At 60.8% G+C, this 17,523-nt stretch overlaps 1 protein-coding gene and 1 pseudogene across 1 annotated transcript; one reads left to right on the top strand and one right to left on the bottom strand.

Moving 5' to 3' along the window:
- Positions 1 to 447: 447 nt before the first annotated feature.
- On the bottom strand, positions 448 to 746 carry LOC116184529 (protein FAM32A pseudogene; annotated as a pseudogene).
- A 1,384-nt stretch (positions 747 to 2,130) lies between these two features.
- Positions 2,131 to 8,890, top strand: ABHD17A (abhydrolase domain containing 17A, depalmitoylase). Its single transcript, XM_021528300.3, has 5 exons — positions 2,131 to 2,187; positions 4,260 to 4,766; positions 6,117 to 6,311; positions 6,920 to 7,099; positions 7,945 to 8,890. The coding sequence occupies exons 2-5, from the start codon at positions 4,462 to 4,464 to the stop codon at positions 8,168 to 8,170; spliced, it is 906 nt and encodes a 301-aa protein (XP_021383975.1). The 5' UTR covers positions 2,131 to 2,187; positions 4,260 to 4,461; the 3' UTR covers positions 8,171 to 8,890.
- The last annotated feature ends 8,633 nt before the right edge of the window (positions 8,891 to 17,523 follow it).

Here is a 17,523-nt window from a genome sequence, read left to right as displayed (position 1 = left end):
CCTGGGGGATGACAAACTGTCCCTGAGGCAGCAGAGTGTCCTGGGGCCAGGGGGACACTGGGACCCTGGGGACATCGGGAGGAGTGTGGCCAGCAGGGTAGGGAGGGATCCTGCCCCTCTGCTCGGCCCTAGTGAGGCACATCTGGGCTGCTGTGTCCAGTTCTGGAGAGGAAGGACAAGGAGCTACTGGAGAGGGTCCAGTGGAGGCCCCAGAGGTGATTTGGGGCCTGGAGCTTCTGGTGAGGAGAGACACTGGGAGCTGGGCTTGGTTAATCCAGAGTAGACGGAGAGTGTTGGATGTTTGGTTTTTTAAAAAAAAAAAGACTATAAGACATTATGAAGTCATAAAAGCTCAGAAGTTAAACTCAAGAATATAACTACGGAGAACAGCCAGACTGACATTGACAGAAACCAAACGCAGCTCCGGAGCCGTGCCGAGCAGCCCGTTCATTCCGTGCCGCTGACTTTGGGAATGTGGCAGTGCTCACTGTGCCTGCTGGACTCCTCCTCTCGCTGCTTGCGGCTTTCCCACGCTGCCTTCAGGATCCGCTCCATTTGCTGCTTCTCCTGCGCCGGGGTCCGCTTGTCCAGCCCGCGCTTCTCCTCCTCCTCCTGCTGCTGCTCCTTGCTGCCCGGGATCTGCTCTGGGATCTGGGCTTTGTCTTTCGCCTTCTTCTCCCGCTTGCCGGCCCCCAGGGAGCCCCCGCTGCCCTTCAGCCGCAGGGGACCGCGCTCCATGATTTTTCTCAAACTCCTAGATTTTTGTCAAATTTTATACGGTCCCAAACCCATAGAAAAATCCATCGGTTGAATGTTCATTGGTCCCAACTTGTGCAGTTCTTAATGCTTGGTTTCCTCTTGGATATGGATTTCCTGGCCTCTGATGTTACCTAGTTCTTCACTCCTAATTTGCATTTCCTTATCGGCCTTTTCCAGGTGTCTCCAGCCGTGCCAGGGGGCAGGTGTGGAGCAGATGGTGGCAGATGTTTCGCCAGTGGCCCTTCATAGCCTTTATCTCTTGTGTATCTCTTGTGCCGCTCTCAGCCCCGAACTCCTCATTGCTCCTGGTGGAACAATGCTTTGGAGGGAAACTTCCCATGCCCCGGGGCCAAGGCGAACAAGGGGCCAAGGCAAACAAGCGTGACTAAAGTTAGGAAATAAAAATTTTAAACTTGGTATATTTTCCAACAAGAGGCGATCTCGCCAATCCGCATAAACATCTCCAACGTGAGCACCAGGCTCCTTTCAGTGCTGCAGTGGCCATAAACTAAACTAAACCACCAGAAGTCCCACCTCAAGGTGAGGAAGGGCTTCTCACTGCAGGTGGCAGAGCACTGAGCAGCGAGGTGGTGAAGCCTCCCTCGGGAGACACTCCAAGCCCACCCGCTGCAGGAGCGAGGCCGGGCTGGGTGATCTCCAGAGGTGCCTCCCAGCGCCATTTGGGATTTTGGGGCGCGGGAGCGAGGCCAGGCTGGGTGATCTCCAGAGGTGCCTCCCAGCGCCATTTGGGATTTTGGGGCGCGGGAGCGAGGCCAGGCTGGGTGATCTCCAGAGGTGCCTCCCAGCGCCATTTGGGATTTTGGGGGGCGAGCGAGGCTGGGCTGGGTGATCTCCAGAGGTGCCTCCCAGCGCCATTTGGGATTTTGGGGGGGGGAGCGAGGCCAGGCTGGTGATCTCCAGAGGTGCCTCCCAGCGCCATTTGGGATTTTGGAGGGGGAGCGAGGCCGGGCTGGTGATCTCCAGAGGTGCCTCCCAGCGCCATTTGGGATTTTGGGGGGGGAGTGAGGCCAGGCTGGGTGATCTCCAGAGGTGCCTCCCAGCGCCATTTGGGATTTTGGGGGGGGAGTGAGGCCAGGCTGGGTGATCTCCAGAGGTGCCTCCCAGCGCCATTTGGGATTTTGTGGGGGGAGCGAGGCCGGGCTGGTGATCTCCAGAGGTGCCTCCCAGCGCCATTTGGGATTTTGGGGGGGGAGTGAGGCCAGGCTGGGTGATCTCCAGAGGTGCCTCCCAGCGCCATTTGGGATTTTGGGGCGCGGGAGCGAGGCCAGGCCGCGCCGCGCTGTTCCCATGGCAACGGGCGCGGGGCGATGGCGTCACTTCCGGCCGGGGGGGCAGCGCCGCCCCCGCCTGGGAGGCCGCAGCGGCCGCGGGGCCTCGGGCAGCGGCAGCGGGGCCGGGGATGCGCAGGTACCGGGGCTCGGGGGCACACGAGCACGGCACGGCACGGCACGGCACGGGGACAGCCTGCGGGGGGCGGGCTCCGCCGGCCGGGCGCTCGCGGCGTGCAGCGGGGGGTCCCGCCGCGCGGCCGGAGGTACGGGAGGCCCCGGCACGCGGGGGAGGCCGTGCTGGTCAGTGAGGGGGGACACGGGGGTCAGTGACGGTTTGGAGGGGACACAGTGGGCAGTGAGGGGGGACACGGCGGTTAGTAAGGGTTTGGGGAGACGGTGGTCAGTGAGGGTTTGGGGGGACACAGTGGTCAGCGAGGGTTTGGGGGGACACAGTGGTCAGTGAGGGTCTGGGGGGACGCAGTGGGCAGTGAGGGTTTGGGGGGACACAGTGGGCAGTGAGGTTTTGGGGGGACACAGTGGGCAGTGAGGGTTTGGGGGGACACAGTGGGCAGTGAGGGTTTGGTTGCTGGCCTCCGGGGATATCCGTGCTGGAGCTGCGGCTGGCAGAGCCCAGGATTAACGTTAGTTCCGTGCCCGTGTCCCAGGTACACTGTGGTCAGTGAGGGTTTGGGGGTCACTGTGGTCGGTGTGGGTTTGGGGGGCCCACGCGGGTCGGTGGGGGTGTGGGACCCCCCCAGCGGGAGGTGCAGGCCGGGCAGGGTGTGTGAAACCCCCCAGAGGCGGGAGAGGCTCCCGGTGGGCGGCGTGGCCCGGGGCAGGGGCAGAGCCACGCGGGCCAGCCCGGGCTCATGGAGGAGGTCGGGAGGGGTCTGGGGACTTACACGGGCCCGGTGGGGCTGTGGGGACACGCACACAGTGATCGGGGAGGGTCCCACTGCTCCGTGTGTGTTTGGGGGTCCCTCAGCGATCAGTGAGGGGCAGTGTGAGTGGGGGTGGGGGTCTCCATTCCCGTCTGCAAGGTGGGACGGCCGCGATGGACAGGGAGGGGGAGAACTCACCGCTCTGGGGTGGGGGTGAGTTGGGGGGAGGGGTCCGTGCTGGGGGGGCCCGCAGCAGGCGATGGAGGGAAATGTGTGTGCGGTCAGGGTGGGGGTCCCACAGCCCCTGTGCGGTCAGGGTGGGGGTCCCACAGCCCCAGCCCGCTCAGCGTGTGTGGGGTGGGGGTCCCGTGCCTGTCAGAGGAGGGGGGAGCACCCACCAGTCCATGGTGGGGGCCGCACAGCGGTCAGTGGCTGGGTACAGCACGGACCCCCCTCGATGGGTGTGGGGTCGGCGTGTGTGCGTGGGTCACGCCCCACAGCAGGCGTGGGGCGAGGGCAGGGGCCGGGCGGGGCTGGCCACCCACGACGCGGTGTCCCCGGCCGGTGCCTGGCTTTGTCCCAGCGTGTGCGTGTGACACACGGTGTTAGTGGCCCCTGGTGCCACCTCCCCGCGTGGACCCCACGCAGGTGCGAGGCCACCGGACTCCCCGGGAGTGCCAAACCTGGGAGGGACGCGGCTGCCACGTGCCAGGTGTGGCACCGGCCCTGGCCCTGCTGTGGATGGTCACCGGCCCGAGGGGGCCTGGCTCCTACCGGGGCACGGGGCATCCCTTCGCTCACAGTGTTGTGGCATATTTCAGTGCCATATCCCAGCTTCAGTGCCATATCCCTCTTCCACCCTTTCCTCCCCTTTCCCAGGCCTTCGGAAGCAGATGGAGCGAATTCCTCGGGGTGTGGGCTGGTTTGACATTCCTCAGCTCAAGCCTGTGCCCAAACTTGCAGAAAATAGTTGCGTTTTTTTTTTTTTTTCCCCTCTCTCCTCTTTTCCCCTTCCTCTCCCCTTTCCCCTTTTTCCCGGGGAGCTCGGCACTCCCGAGCGCCTAGGTGGCCCCGGGGGATGGGTGTTCTTTGTCCCATCAGCCGTGTGGCTGCTGTGGGGGTGGTGTGTGTGGGATCCTGCTCTTGTCCTCGCCCCCTCCGCGTGGGCTGCCCGCGGGGGCTGGCGAATGTGGCAGGAGCTGGGACTTCGCGGGGGCTGCGTGTGCTGGGTGGGGGCTGCAGAGGTGCTCGGGGGGGGACACTGCGGGGAGCACGTTTGTCCCCGGCCGTGGGTGACAGAGCCCTCAGAGCCGCCGCCTGCCCGCAGGCCCCCGCCGCCGCCGGACGGACCGATGGACACGGCAGCCCCGCCGCCCGCCCCGGGCCGCGCTGCACGGCCGGCGCCCGCCGTGCCCCGGGCCGGCTGAGCACGGCGCGTCTCCGGGCCCGGCGTCGTTGCCGGCCTCTGTCCGATTGGGATCCTCCCTCGCTCCGGGCGCGGCCGCCTCCCCTCCCGCCTCGCCGCCGTCATGAACGGGCTGTCGATCAGCCAACTCTGCTGCCTCTTCTGCTGCCCGCCCTGCCCCAGCCGCATCGCGGCCAAGCTCGCCTTCCTGCCCCCGGAGCCCACCTACGCCATGGTGCCCGAGCCCGAGCCCGTGGGCAGCACGGGCTCCCTGCGCGGCGCCGCGGGCCGCTGGAAGCTGCACTTGAAGGAGCGGGCGGATTTCCAGTACTCCCAGCGGGAGCTGGACAACATCGAGGTGTTCGTCACCAAGAGCAGCCGGGGGAACCGCGTCGGCTGCATGTACGTCCGCTGCGTGCCCGGCGCCAGGTGAGTCACTGGGTGTGAGCTGGGGCACTGCTTTGCCCTGGGGCTGCCCTGGGGGCTCCTGTCCCCTTTTCCCCCTCAGCTGGGCCTCGCTGGAGGAGCTGGCCCTGCTTTGGAGGTGTCAGGTGGGATGGGCGAGCTGGGCTCCCCGACCGGTCCGGCTTGTGGCCGCACTGGGAGTGGGTCTAAACAGGAGCAGAGGCAAAGCCAGAGGCTGCAGGGGTGTGGGGATTCCCCAGGCTGTCTCACAGTCCCCTGCAGTGCTCCAGTTGTTTGCTCAGGGCTTGGTGCTCAGGGGGCACCAGGGTGGCTGCACCAGCTGCTTCTGCCCATCCCCAGCCCTGCGGTGACCATGGGGATTGGGCAACTGCCAGCCAGGGGAACCTGGTTTAGTCAAATTCACAAGGACTTTTGGTTCCTCAAGGAAAAGAGTGATAGGAGTGAAAGCCAGGAGGGGTTTGGTCACTCTCGTGGGTCAGTGGCACCCTGGGGTGTGAGATGGAGACCCCCTCCTGCTGCCACTGCCTGGGCAGAGGAGACAGGAGGGGACTTGGCAGCTGCTCCCTGAGCAGTGGCACAGTTTGGGGGTTCAGGTGCAGAGGGAGGCCAGGTCACCCCAGCTGACCCCTTTGCTGTGTCTTCCCAGGAAAAACAGGTCCTCAAAGAGCAGCATCCCAGGCTGCAGGGCTGGAGGGGAGAACCTGGGCTGGGGGAAACCAGGCCTACCAAACCGTGGGGTATCAGGTGCTGCTGGATGTCTGACTTCCTGCAGCTCCTCCTGTCACTGACTTCCAGCTGGGGCTCCCTGGGCATCCAGGCCAGGATCGGAGGCTCAGCCTGGCCACAGACCACTCAGACCAGCTGCAGGGGCTCAGCAGGGAGTGGGTCCTGCTCCCTCCCTCTGGCAGAAGGGAGCCAGGCTCCCATCAATCTGCTATTAGTGTTAATTTTTATGATTAACATTGTTTTTCCCCTTATGGTGGTAATTTCTTGTGCCTTGTCACTCCCACAATTCACTTCTCTCTCAGCATCTGGTGTCTTGCCAGGCTCAGGAGAGAAAAAACCTGCTGTCAGAATTCTTACTTGAAATCCCCATTGGGCAAACGGCCCCAAATCCTGAGCTTTTAACCAAAAATAGACTCAAAAACTTGAACAGAATCATCATCCTGCCTTCATGCTGCCTGTTCCTGCTGGGAGCGAGCCCCTGGCTCTGGCAGCAGGAGGGTCTGGGTGTCCCTGGGGGTGTCACCAGGTGGCTGGAGGGGTGTTGGCCCTTCGTGTCCCGGGGTTTGGTTGCTGGAGCTCCGGCACGGCGGCAGAGCCCAGGATTAACGTTCCGTACCCGTGTCCCAGGTACACGGTGCTTTTCTCCCACGGCAACGCCGTGGACCTGGGCCAGATGAGCAGCTTCTACATCGGGCTGGGCACCCGCATCAACTGCAACATCTTCTCCTACGACTACTCGGGCTACGGCGTGAGCACGGGCAGGCCCTCGGAGCGCAACCTCTACTCCGACATCGACGCCGCGTGGCAGGCGCTGCGCACACGGTGAGCGGGGCAGGGAGCTCGCCCTGCTGGCCTCAGGAAAACCCTGTGCTCCAGCAGGCAGGAAAACAGGAAATCTCCCAGAAGGGGAACCCTGGGCCGCTTGAGGCAGGAAGAGGTTGTTGGAAAACTCTAGAGGGAGCAGCTGGGGGATGCAAGGGGCAGGGATGCTGCGGGGCATGACCTTGGCACAAGCTCTGCTTCCTGTCTCGCTGTGCCAGGCTCAGCTCTGGTTCCCCTGCCAGGTTTGGGGTGCAGCCCCGTGCCAGGCTCTGCCTCCTCTTCCTCAGGCCTGGTTCAATGTGTGACCCAGAGCTGGAGCTGCCCCACATGGCTGCAGTCCAGGGTGTGAACACCCTATAACCCTGACCTGGTGAGGGCCTTGACATCCCCCAGAACTCAGCTGGCAGTTTAGCCCTGTCTGCTCCCTGGTGCTTCGGGAGGACAAGGAACTACTCTGGGCCCAGCCATGAGCGGCTGGGGGAGGATCAAGGGGACAGACCCCAGACCCTTCCGGGAGCCTTGTGGGCGCAGTGACCGGAGCAGAGTAACCCCATGGCTGTATCTCCTGGTGATGTGCCTGGCCCCTGAGCTGCCCTGTCCTCTGCCAGGTACGGGATCAGCCCGGAGAACATCATTTTGTACGGACAGAGCATTGGCACAGTGCCCACGGTTGACCTGGCCTCCCGCTACGAGTGCGCGGCCATCGTGCTGCACTCCCCGCTCACCTCCGGCATGCGCGTCGCCTTCCCCGACACCAAGAAGACCTATTGGTTCGATGCCTTCCCCAAGTGAGTGCCCCGGGCACAGGGCATGGGGGGTTTGGAGGGCAGTGCCCAGACCAGCTCTGGTCACAGCCAGGGGACATGTGACAATGTGAGCCATTTTTTGTGGTAAGTTTAAACATCCCCCTTGGCATCTTCTTGCCATGTATTTGGTGCCCTCTGGGAGTTGTAGCTCTCCCTGGGGTCACTGTGCCCCCTCCTGAGGGCTGTGCCATGTGTGTACCCCAGTCCGCAGGCATCACCTCCTGGCCACATTGTCCCAGTGACTTTGCCCACTGGCTTAGGGGCTGTGCTGCTGGCTCCTTGTCAGGTGTCACAAGCCCTGGGTGTCCCTGGGACCCCTCTGTCCCCCAAGAGTTATTCCTTGGGGATTTTCCTGCTCTTCAGATGGCAGGAGCAGTGCTGTGAGGACAAGCTCTTCCTTTGCCTCTCCCTTGCAGCCAGGCCCGTGGGGCCCAGGGGACAGTCCCCGGGCCGGAAGCTGTGGCTGGGAGCCACCAGCCCACGCTCTGCATCCTGATGGCCTCACGTGGCCTTTGGGACTGGGCTGGGACCAGCCGTGCTTCCCTTCCTCAGAGCTTGACAGGGAAGGGCTGTTCTGCAGCAGTTCCCATCAGCCCAGCCAAAGTCCCACGGGGATGTTGTCACTGCTGTCTGCTCCTTGTCTGTCACACCGGGACAGATCTTTTCCTTGGCAGAAGCTCTGTGTCTCCCCCTCTCCCTGTGCTCTGCCATGATCAAAGAGCGTTTCCTGGTCCCTCTCCCAGGGGATGTTTTGGGGGCAGGAGGAGTGGAAATGTCTCATTCCCTGTGCTTACCCCTTCTCTCTTCCCCATCCACCCTCTTGGCAGCATTGAGAAGATCTCCAAAATCACCTCTCCTGTCCTCATCATCCACGGCACAGAGGACGAAGTCATCGACTTCTCCCATGGCCTGGCGCTGTTCGAGCGCTGCCCCAAGGCTGTGGAGCCGCTGTGGGTGGACGGGGCCGGGCACAATGACATTGAACTCTACAGCCAGTACCTCGAGCGCCTTCGGAAATTCATCTCCCAGGAGCTGGCCAGCCAACGCAACTAGCCAGGGGGCAGGCAGGGGGGTTCTGCTTGTTTCTCCAGTTCTCCCAGTTGCTCTCCCCGGTCCCTGCTGCTGGAGCTGTAACGAGTTTGTTCAGCCTCGGCTCCGGGCTCAGGAGAGGGCGGGAGGCCCTGGAATGGACGGTGTTTGCCCTCGGACATGAGCACAGCTCTCCTCCCTGCTGGTGCCAGCCCCGGCGCTGCTGGCACCACCGGCCCGGCTGGCCAGAGACGGCAGCTCCCTCCTTGCCCCTTCCCAGAGACATGAGCCCACCCTCCGATGGTGGATCCTTGGCTTCAGACACGTCCTCGTCTCCTTCCCAAACCGGCGAAGTCCCGAGTCCCTCCCGGCCGCTCTGCTGCTCTGACCATAGCAATAAGGCGAGTTGGAGAGGGGCTGGGGCCCCGGCCCCTCCCTGCTGTCCCTGTGGGTGGGACACAGGAGGTGGCAGTTCCTGCTCTCCATGGAGCTTTCCCGGGACCAGCGCTGGTGGTGCCCGGTGTTCACCCCGCGGCTGGGGCAGAGCCGTGTCCCCACGGGGACTATGGGGATGCATGGAGGAGGTGCCCCCTGCCCCACACCTCCTCCAGTCTGGCGCTGCTCAGCCTTCCCAGAGCACTCCTGGTGCTCAGGTCACCCCTGGAAAACCTCTCCGGCCCACTTGCCCGGGGAATGGGGTGAGGGAAGCAGGCAGCAAATAAAGAGCAGAGGTTTAACGTTTCACCTGTGTGTGCCCTTTCCATGGCTACCCCTGGGGGCTCCTGACCCAGCCCCAGGATGTCTGGCCCCCTCTTCCCCCTGGTCAGCACCTTCCCTAGATTGCCCCGGGCCAGATCCCCAGTGCTTGTCACCCTCCTCTGGGGACTGGGCAGCCCCAAGGTGCCCACGGGAGGGGGAAGATGCCCTGGCTGCAAAGGCCTGTGTGACCTGGGGGCAACAGGAACCCATTCCCCTGTCCCGTGTCATTTGGGGGTCCCATGGGATCACGGGTGCAGAAGTAGAGGATGGCCTCAGCCTTCCAGGAGCTGGGGGGAGCAGGGTGTGCCATGGGGGAACGGGGACATCCCCATGGCCTGCTCTGTACCAGGCCAGCACAGCAAGGGTGGATGCAGGGTGGTTCTGGGGTACGTGGGCTGGTCCTGGGGAGAGCAAACCTTATTTTTGACCTGCTCCATGCTCAGTTCTGACCAGAGCTGTGTGGGGACTTGAGTGATTCCTGGGGTGCACTGGTCACGGGGGCAGGTGCAGGGGTGTCCCACAGAGTCCTCCCGTCAGCACATGGGAAATTTGCCCCAAGGGAAGGCAGAGGCTCAGGTTGGTGATTTTTGGGACAGTGCGTGTTCTTACACCCCAGGAAGAGCTGTTTGTGTGTTTTCCTGCCCCTGGGACATCCCTGGCCCCAGCCCAAACAGCAAAACACTGCTCTGCCCTTCCCCTCCCTGTCCCTGTCCTCCCGGTGTCCTGTCCTGACACGAGGCCCTGGCCAGGCTCATGTGAGGAGGGATTTAATCTCCTTAGGGGCTCAGGGGCCAGGCAGGGGGGCCTCACTGCACCCCCACGCTCTGAGCACTCCAATACAGCTATTGTTTGGGACGGGGGGCTGAGGTGGGGGGCACGGGACCCGGGACCCCCTGCTTCCCACACATCCCTCCTTTCCCCCAGGAGAGGAGGGGGGATGACCCTTCCTAGGTGCTGGGGCTGTGCAGGAGCTGGAAGAGGAGTGGATGACTCTGGAGGGGGCCTCATTCATTTCCAGGGGGATTTTGGGGTCCAGGAGCTGGGATGTCTGGCTTCTCCCTGCACATCCCCCCAGTCCTTCTTCCCCATCCCTCTGCCAGCATGGCCAGGTGGTTTGGGAGCCTTGGGCTCACAAGGGTGTGGGAAACCAAAGCTCCCCAGCCTGGCTCCCCCTGGCCCCACTGTCCCAGGGCTCCCTAATCCTGGCACAGAGACGTTCTGTGTGCACCCAGGGTATTTTTATCCTCTTACTGCTGCCTGTTTCCTGTTGAGCTGCGGATGCTTCAGACCAGCTCTGCCTGGCCAGCAGGATAGCTCAGAGTTTGTTGGGTCTGGGGGGATGTTGAGGTGGCTCGAGGTTGTTTTTCTTGTGTCTCTGTTTAAAACAAAGGCAAAAGGTCAGTAAAGTTCAACCTGATCCTCAAAGTCTAGAGCCAGGTCGGGAATATGAGAGTCCAAGGAGATGGACATTGCTGGGTGCCACCTCCGTGGTGGGGAGCCCTGATGGGATCAGGGATCAGGGCTCTGGGTCTGGATCTGTCCCAGCATGGAGGCTCCATCCTCACTCAGCACCTGGAGCAGGGAGGGCCAGAGGAGCACTCACCCCTACGAGAGCTGTGGGGATCTCGCAGGGCGTGGGCTGGGGGCCCTGGGTACAGGAACCCCCAGCTGGGGCCAAACTGGGCCACGAGCCACTGGGACAGCACTTCTGTCCCCTTTGGGATGGCACTTCTGTCCCCTTTGGGATCACATTTCTGTCCCCTCTGGGATCACACTTCTGTCCCCTTTGGGATCACATTTCTGTCCCCTCTGGGATCACACTTCTGTCTCCTTTGGGATCACACATCTGTCCCCTCTGGAATGACAGTTCTGTCCCCTTTGGGATGGCACTTCTGTCCCCTCCACTGGTGCTGTGGTTTGGGGTGAAGGAAGGGCACTGGGTGCGGGACAGGGCTGGACAGTTTTGGTGCCTGGAAGGGGACTCTGCAGTGTCCTTTCTCTGGAGGGGACAGGGAGAGCCAAGGCCCTGAGTGTCCCCAAAGTCCCTCCTGCAGCCAGAGCAGAGCAGGGTCAGGGCAGGTGTCCCTCTGACTGGTTTGAAGCCTCCAGCCAGGGGGGCACAGGGGCTCAGGCTGGGCATGGGGGACATCGGGTGACCGGCCAAGAGGGGTTTAAATCTCATTTGGGGCATAAATGAGGCTTTTGATGGCCAGGGCCTGCGTGCCACAGTCATGAGACCTCGTTCAGAGGCCGAGCTCAGTCATGGGATCCAGGAAACTGAATTAAAGCATCTTAAGGAGCTTTTTTCCGAGCTCTGCTCTGGTTTTCCACGTGCTTGTCATATGAACAAAGACAGTATAAAAGGGTAGAGGGGAAGGATCCCATCGGTGGTCAGGCTGGGAGAAGGGACGGCGTTGGGAAAGGATGCCAGGGTGAGGGGCACAGCACGGCGCTGGCTGAGGTGGAAGGAAGGAGGCAGGAAAGGACAAGGAGAGGGGCTCTGCTCTGTCTGCTGAGTGATGTGGAGGCCTTGGAGACAGCAGGGACAGTGGGGACAGGTATGGGGACAGATGTGGGGGAGCAGAGCCGGTGTCCCCCCGCCCCGAGCAGCGCAGAGCTGTGAGAGCCCGACACACCCACGGCTGCACCGCGACACCAGCGGCACCTCCTTGGTGAGACCCGGGCACGGGGACAGGGGGCACAGGGGGCGGGGGCACCCACAGCCCTGGGGACACCACAACCCTGGGGACACCACAACCCTGGGGACACCCTGAGAGGGCACCCACAGCCCTGGGGACACCCACAACCCTGGGGACACCACAACCCTGGGGTCACCCTGAGAGGGCACCCACAGCCCTGGGGATACCCACAACCCTGGGGACACCCACAGCCCTGGGGACACCACAACCCTGGGGACTCCCAGAACTCTGGGGACACCCACAGCCCTGGGGACACCCTGAGAGGGCACCCACAATCCTTGGGACACCAACAGCCCTGGGGACACCCTGAGAGGGCACCCACAATCCTGGGGACACCAACAGCCCTGGGGACATCCTGAGAGGGCACCCACAATCCTGGGGATACCACAGCCCTGGGGCCACCCACAGCTCTGGGAACTCACAGAACTCTGGGGGCACCCACAGCCCTGGGGACACCCTGAGAGGGCACCCACAACTTTGGGGGGGACAGCCAGAACTCATGAGTGGCACCCAGAACCCGGGGGGCACCCGGCCCTGCCCTGCTGGCTGGGGATGGGGACAGGGGGGGCAGTGGCTCCTGGGAGCCCCTGGGCTGGGTTGGGACCCTGGGCCTGGGCAGGAATCCATGGGATGGCCCCACCCGGCTCTGCCTGTGCACATCTGTGTGCACACAGCACACACGTGTGCATGCACAGGTGTGCACACAGGGATCTCTGCACATGTGTGCACACACTCAGGAGTGTGCGCACCCTGCTGAGACCTGCACACATGCACAGATACACAGGTGTCCACAGACACACAGGGACCTGCACACGCAGATGTGCACTCACACTCACAGACACAGACGTGCACACACACAGATATGTGCATTCACACACACAGATGTGCACTCACACACACAGAGGTATGCACTCACACGCACACAGATGAGCACTCACACACACTCACAAACAGATGTGCACTCACTCACACACACAGATGTGCACTCACACACACAGATGTGCACACACACACAAATGTGCACTCACACACACACACAAATGTGCACTCACACACACAGATGTGCACTCACACACACTCACAAACAGATGTGCACTCACTCACACAGATGTGCACTCACACACACACACACAGATGTGCACTCACACACACGCACAGATGTGCACTCACACACTCACAAACAGATTTGCACTCACTCACACAGATGTGCACTCACACACACACAGATGTGCACTTGCACACACACACACACAGATGTGTACTCGCACACAGACACAGATGTGCACTCGCACACACACTCACACACACACACACAGATGTGCACTCGCACACAGATGTGCACTCACACTCACACACAGATGTGCACTCACCCCCGAGCAGCCCCACACCCCTCCGGCCCCTCTCCTCACCCTCGGGTTCCAGAGCAGTCCCTGCACCTCACACCCGCCCATCCCAGCCCCAGGGACCCAGCACTGCCAGGGCTGTCCTTGCACCAGGGACCCAGGGGCTGCTTTTCACCTCCTGCAGAGGTGGAATCCCCAGCTCCCTCTGGCTCCCAGCTCCCTGGCTCCATGGGATCCCCGGGATCCCTCAGTTTCCTGGGATTACCCCAGACCCCCGGCTCCTCAGCTGCTGGGGATTTCCCAGCTCCCCAGAATCCCCAGCTCCCTCGGACCCCCCAGCTCCCCCTGCTCCTTGCTGTCCCCTCACGTCTCTCCTCTGTCCGCAGGCGCTCTCGGAGGAGTGCGGGGCCGGGCCCGCTGCCCCCTGTGAGCTTCCCTTTGTCATCCTATGCCTGAGCGATGCCTGGAGGCTGGGACGGCCAAGGGAGGCCCACGGGCTGCCACCCACAGCCCCGCGGTGCCAGTGCCTGGACAGCACACGTGGGACACCCTGTGCATCTGGAATGTCTGCTTGGAGGGCCAGAGCATCCCCGTGGGGGGCTGGGAGCAGCCTCTTGGTGGCAAAGCATTGTCTTGTAGGGGCCAGAGCATCCCCTCAGGACACCAGGAACATCCCGGGGGATGAAAATCCCATAAAGGGACCAGAACATCCTGGAGGAGGGCCTGGGATGCATCCCCTTCACGTACCAGGAGCACCTGTGGGGACCTGGAGCATCCCCTGGGGCAGGCAAAGCATCCCTTTGGGGTGCCAGAAGAACTGTGGGGAGGTGGAAACACTCCAAAGGGAGCTGGAGCATCCCCCAGGGTGGCTGGTACCCCGTGGGCTGGGGCTGGGGCTGGGCAGGGCAGGAGGCAGCAGCCAGGCCATTGCCCCAGGATGTGGATGGGATTATGGGGTGTCACACAGAACCCCTGTCTGGGAAGGAACTGCCATGGGGGACATGGACAGTGGGGTGTTATATGTAGGGTGGTACCAGGATGAGGTACTGGGAGTACTGGGAGCGATGTCACCATCCCTGTGAAGATGTGCCCCCATGTGAGGAAGGCCCTGTTCTCCCAGCTCTGTTCCCTTCTCCAGCTTCACAAACCCCACCAGGCACCTCACGCTGAGGATGGAAAAGTTCCCATGTAGATACAGAGAAAATCTCCCCCATGAGGAGCAGGAACTCTTCCTGGGTGCTCAGATGGGGTGGTGCAGAGCAAGGAGCAGGGAGTGCGGGTCTGTGGGGGAGGCTCTGGTCACACCAGCATCTGGTTTCCATTTTTTGGGTTCTTCTCCCAAAACTCGACCCCATGCACCCAGCTGGGGGTTGATGGCAGGGCTGGAGGGTGGGGACGAGATTCCAGGGAGAGCCCAGAGCCCCAGGGCTGGATCTGGATCCGGGAGGTGACCCAGGAGCACTCCCGTGGCAGCCTGGATCTGCTCCTGGGTCACACCTCATGGTCCTGGACGTGTGGGGGACACCCAGCAAGGCGTGAGGTCACCCTGGCACCATGGCAGGTCCCTGTGTCCCCCAGCACAGTGTGGTGTGTCCCTGTCACTGGGAACAGGTCCCTGTGTCACCCTGCGTCCCCCAGCACAGTGTGATGTCTCCCTGTCACAGGGGACAGGTCCCTGTGTCCCCCAGCACAGTGTGGTGTGTCCCTGTCACTGGGGACAGGTCCCTGTGTCCCCCAGCACAGTGTGGTGTGTCCCTGTCACAGGGGACAGGTCCCTGTGTCCCCCAGCACAGTGTGGTGTGTCCCTGTCACTGGGAACAGCTCCCTGTGTCCTCCAGCAGCAGGAAGGGCTATGCCAGGGGTGGCTCTGGCCCCGATGTGGTGACATCCCCCTGCTTGGCTCTCCTGGGGAGGCGAGGGCCATCCCCCTGTCCCCAGTGTCCCCGCAGAGGTCAGTGACACCCCGCCCTGTGCCCACCCTGCCCCAGCTCGTCCCCCCCTCACCTGAAATCAGAGGCTCTGGCTGGGGGTCCCTCACTTCTCTGCAGAGGAGCTCTGAGGTGTTGAGTCAGTTTTGGGGGTCCCTTGGTCAGTCCAGGAGGCTGGGGGGGTTTAGGTGCTGAGCAGGGCTGGAGGGATTCCTGTGCAGTGCTGAGCAGGATGGGGGAATCTGGGGGTGCTGCTTCCAGAGGAGCGGCCTCGGTGTGCAGAGGGACCCTCGGGACCTTTCCCAGTGCTCTTGACTGGGAGCTGAGTGGGCATCCCAGTTAGGTGAGCTCAGGTGAGGAGGCAGAAGCAAGACCAGCATCGATTTTGGGAAGGTTTTCCATGTGGGGTCCTCCAGGTCTGGGCAGAAACAAGTATTTTATTTTATTTTATTTTATTTTATTTTATTTTATTTTATTTTATTTTATTTTATTTTATTTTTTATATTTTAAAAATTTTATTTCTTATTTTATTTTTTTAACTTATCTTATTTCTTTATCTAATTTCATAATTTCTTTTACTTATTTAATCTTATTTTAATTTTATTTCTTATTTTATATTTTTAACAAATATTTCTTATTTTATCTTATTTTACTTTATTTCTTATTTTTCTTATTTTATATTTATTTTAATTTACCTTATTTCTTTATCTAATTTAATAATTTATTTTATTTTATTTCTTTTAACTTATTTTTATTTTATTTTATTTCATGTTATTTCATTTGATATTTTATTTTATTTTATTATATTTTGCTGGTTTGTGAGTTCAGGAAGCACAGGATGAGAATGATAAAGCAGGGAAATACCCCGCGTGTCTGCACTTTTATGCGTGTGTCATTCTTGCAGCTTCTCTGTTACAGCTGAAGTTCTATAAAATCGATTTAACCACACCATACAAATAAAACCACTCTGTTTTTGTGGGGGGAAGATGAGCTTGCTCTCCCAGGCCTGGTGGGAGAGGGGAGGTGAGGCTGGGGGTCTCAGCACAGCCCTCCCCCAGTACCTGCAAAGCACCTCGTGCCAGGGCCAGGTTTCTGCCCGAGGGAAGGCCACTTGTCTCCTGGGGTTTCCTGCTTTTTAGAAGCTTTTAATGGATTGTTCAGGTGTCCCAGGGTCAGCAGCTGCTGGTTCTGCTCAGTGTTGGGTTCCTCTCCTCCTGGGCTCTGCTGGGATGCCGTGGGAGCGATGGGCAGGGAGGAGGCAGCAGCATGTGCCCAGTTTGGAAAACAAAGAGGGTTTTTTCACTTAAGACTATTACAAAACACAACTTTTGCAATCTTTCCCTTGTCCCTCCCTTTGGCCAAGGCCAACTCATCCTTGTGCACCTTTCTCTGCATCATGCAATTGTTCCTGGCATTGCCCTTGAGTTTCCCATCTCTCCTTGCACAAGTGGTGAGGCTCTCCTGGATCATCCTGTCTCTCCAGGCTGGCGTGTCCGGTTCCACTCCATGGGGTTTCCCCTCGGAGGGCTTGGTCCTTGCTGGCCCGAGAAGAGCCTCACCTGCTGGAGGTGGAGTCTCCCTGCTCTGAGCAGGGAGGTGTTGGGAAGGATGGATAAATATAATTATTCATAAATAACACAGCCAGGATGAGAACGGTCCTCCCTGCTAGCTGGACAATGCCCCTGCCTACGGATGGGTCCAGGGGTCAAGTGGACTGTTCCATCTCACCCCCCAAAATGTACATTCACCCCGCACCTGTAACCCTCCCCTAAAACATCAAGTGCCTGTAACCCCATTGGCCCAAGCCTTGTTCCGGCCCACCTTGAAGCCCCTGATAAGGGATCTCCGAGGGGCCAGACCCTCTCTTGGATCTTCCCCCTCATAGGACCTCCACCCTCCCCTGGAGCATCCTCTTGTCTCTCCCCTCACCCATCCCCTCAAGCCTCGCCACGTGCTGCATCTGGCAGCTCGAGGCAGGAGCTTTCTCCATCCCTAATAAACCTGATATCCCAAGAGCAGCCTGCAGAGATCTCTCGCCTCCTTTCACCTAAACTGTCCTGGAGCCCAGCGCTCCCCGCAGGGAGGGGCAGTGCCAGGTGATTCCCAGGAGCTGTGGATGCCCCTCACCTTACTGATCCCCACAGGGCTGGCTCCAAGTCCCTGCTCTGGCACAGGCTCGGCTCAGCCAAAGTGCTGTCACTGCGTGCCTCAGTTTCCCCACTGGTAAATGCAGGTGTGGTGACTACCTGGGGCAAGGAGGGGGCTGGGCCCTCATGTGGAACCAGTTGTTGGCCTGGCCTCGGGTCACTGCCCAAACCGGCCCAGTGTCCTGCTGCTCTCCAGGAGGCCCAAGCACTGCTGGGGGAGCAGGGAGCTGGTCTGAGGTGGTCCATGCTGGGACTGGTGGTCTATGGTAGCCCAAGCTGGGATATGCTGAAGCAGTGGGGTGTACTAAGACTGGGGAAGTGGTCTGTGCTGGGAAGGTGGTCCATGGTGGCCCATGGGGATTGATCGAGGCTGGGGCTGGTGGTCCATGCTGGAGGCAGCAGGCTGGGTGCTGGGCCAGTGGTCCATGGTGGTCCATGGTGGGAATATGGGAATGTGCTGGGCCAGTGGTCCATGGTGGTCCATGGTGGGAATATGGGAAT

This window comes from Lonchura striata, chromosome 28 (genome assembly GCF_046129695.1).
Source record: "Lonchura striata isolate bLonStr1 chromosome 28, bLonStr1.mat, whole genome shotgun sequence".
NCBI classification, from domain to species: domain Eukaryota; kingdom Metazoa; phylum Chordata; class Aves; order Passeriformes; family Estrildidae; genus Lonchura; species Lonchura striata.
Note: the sequence above shows the minus strand (reverse complement) of the source record. Positions and strands in the feature narration are given on the sequence as shown.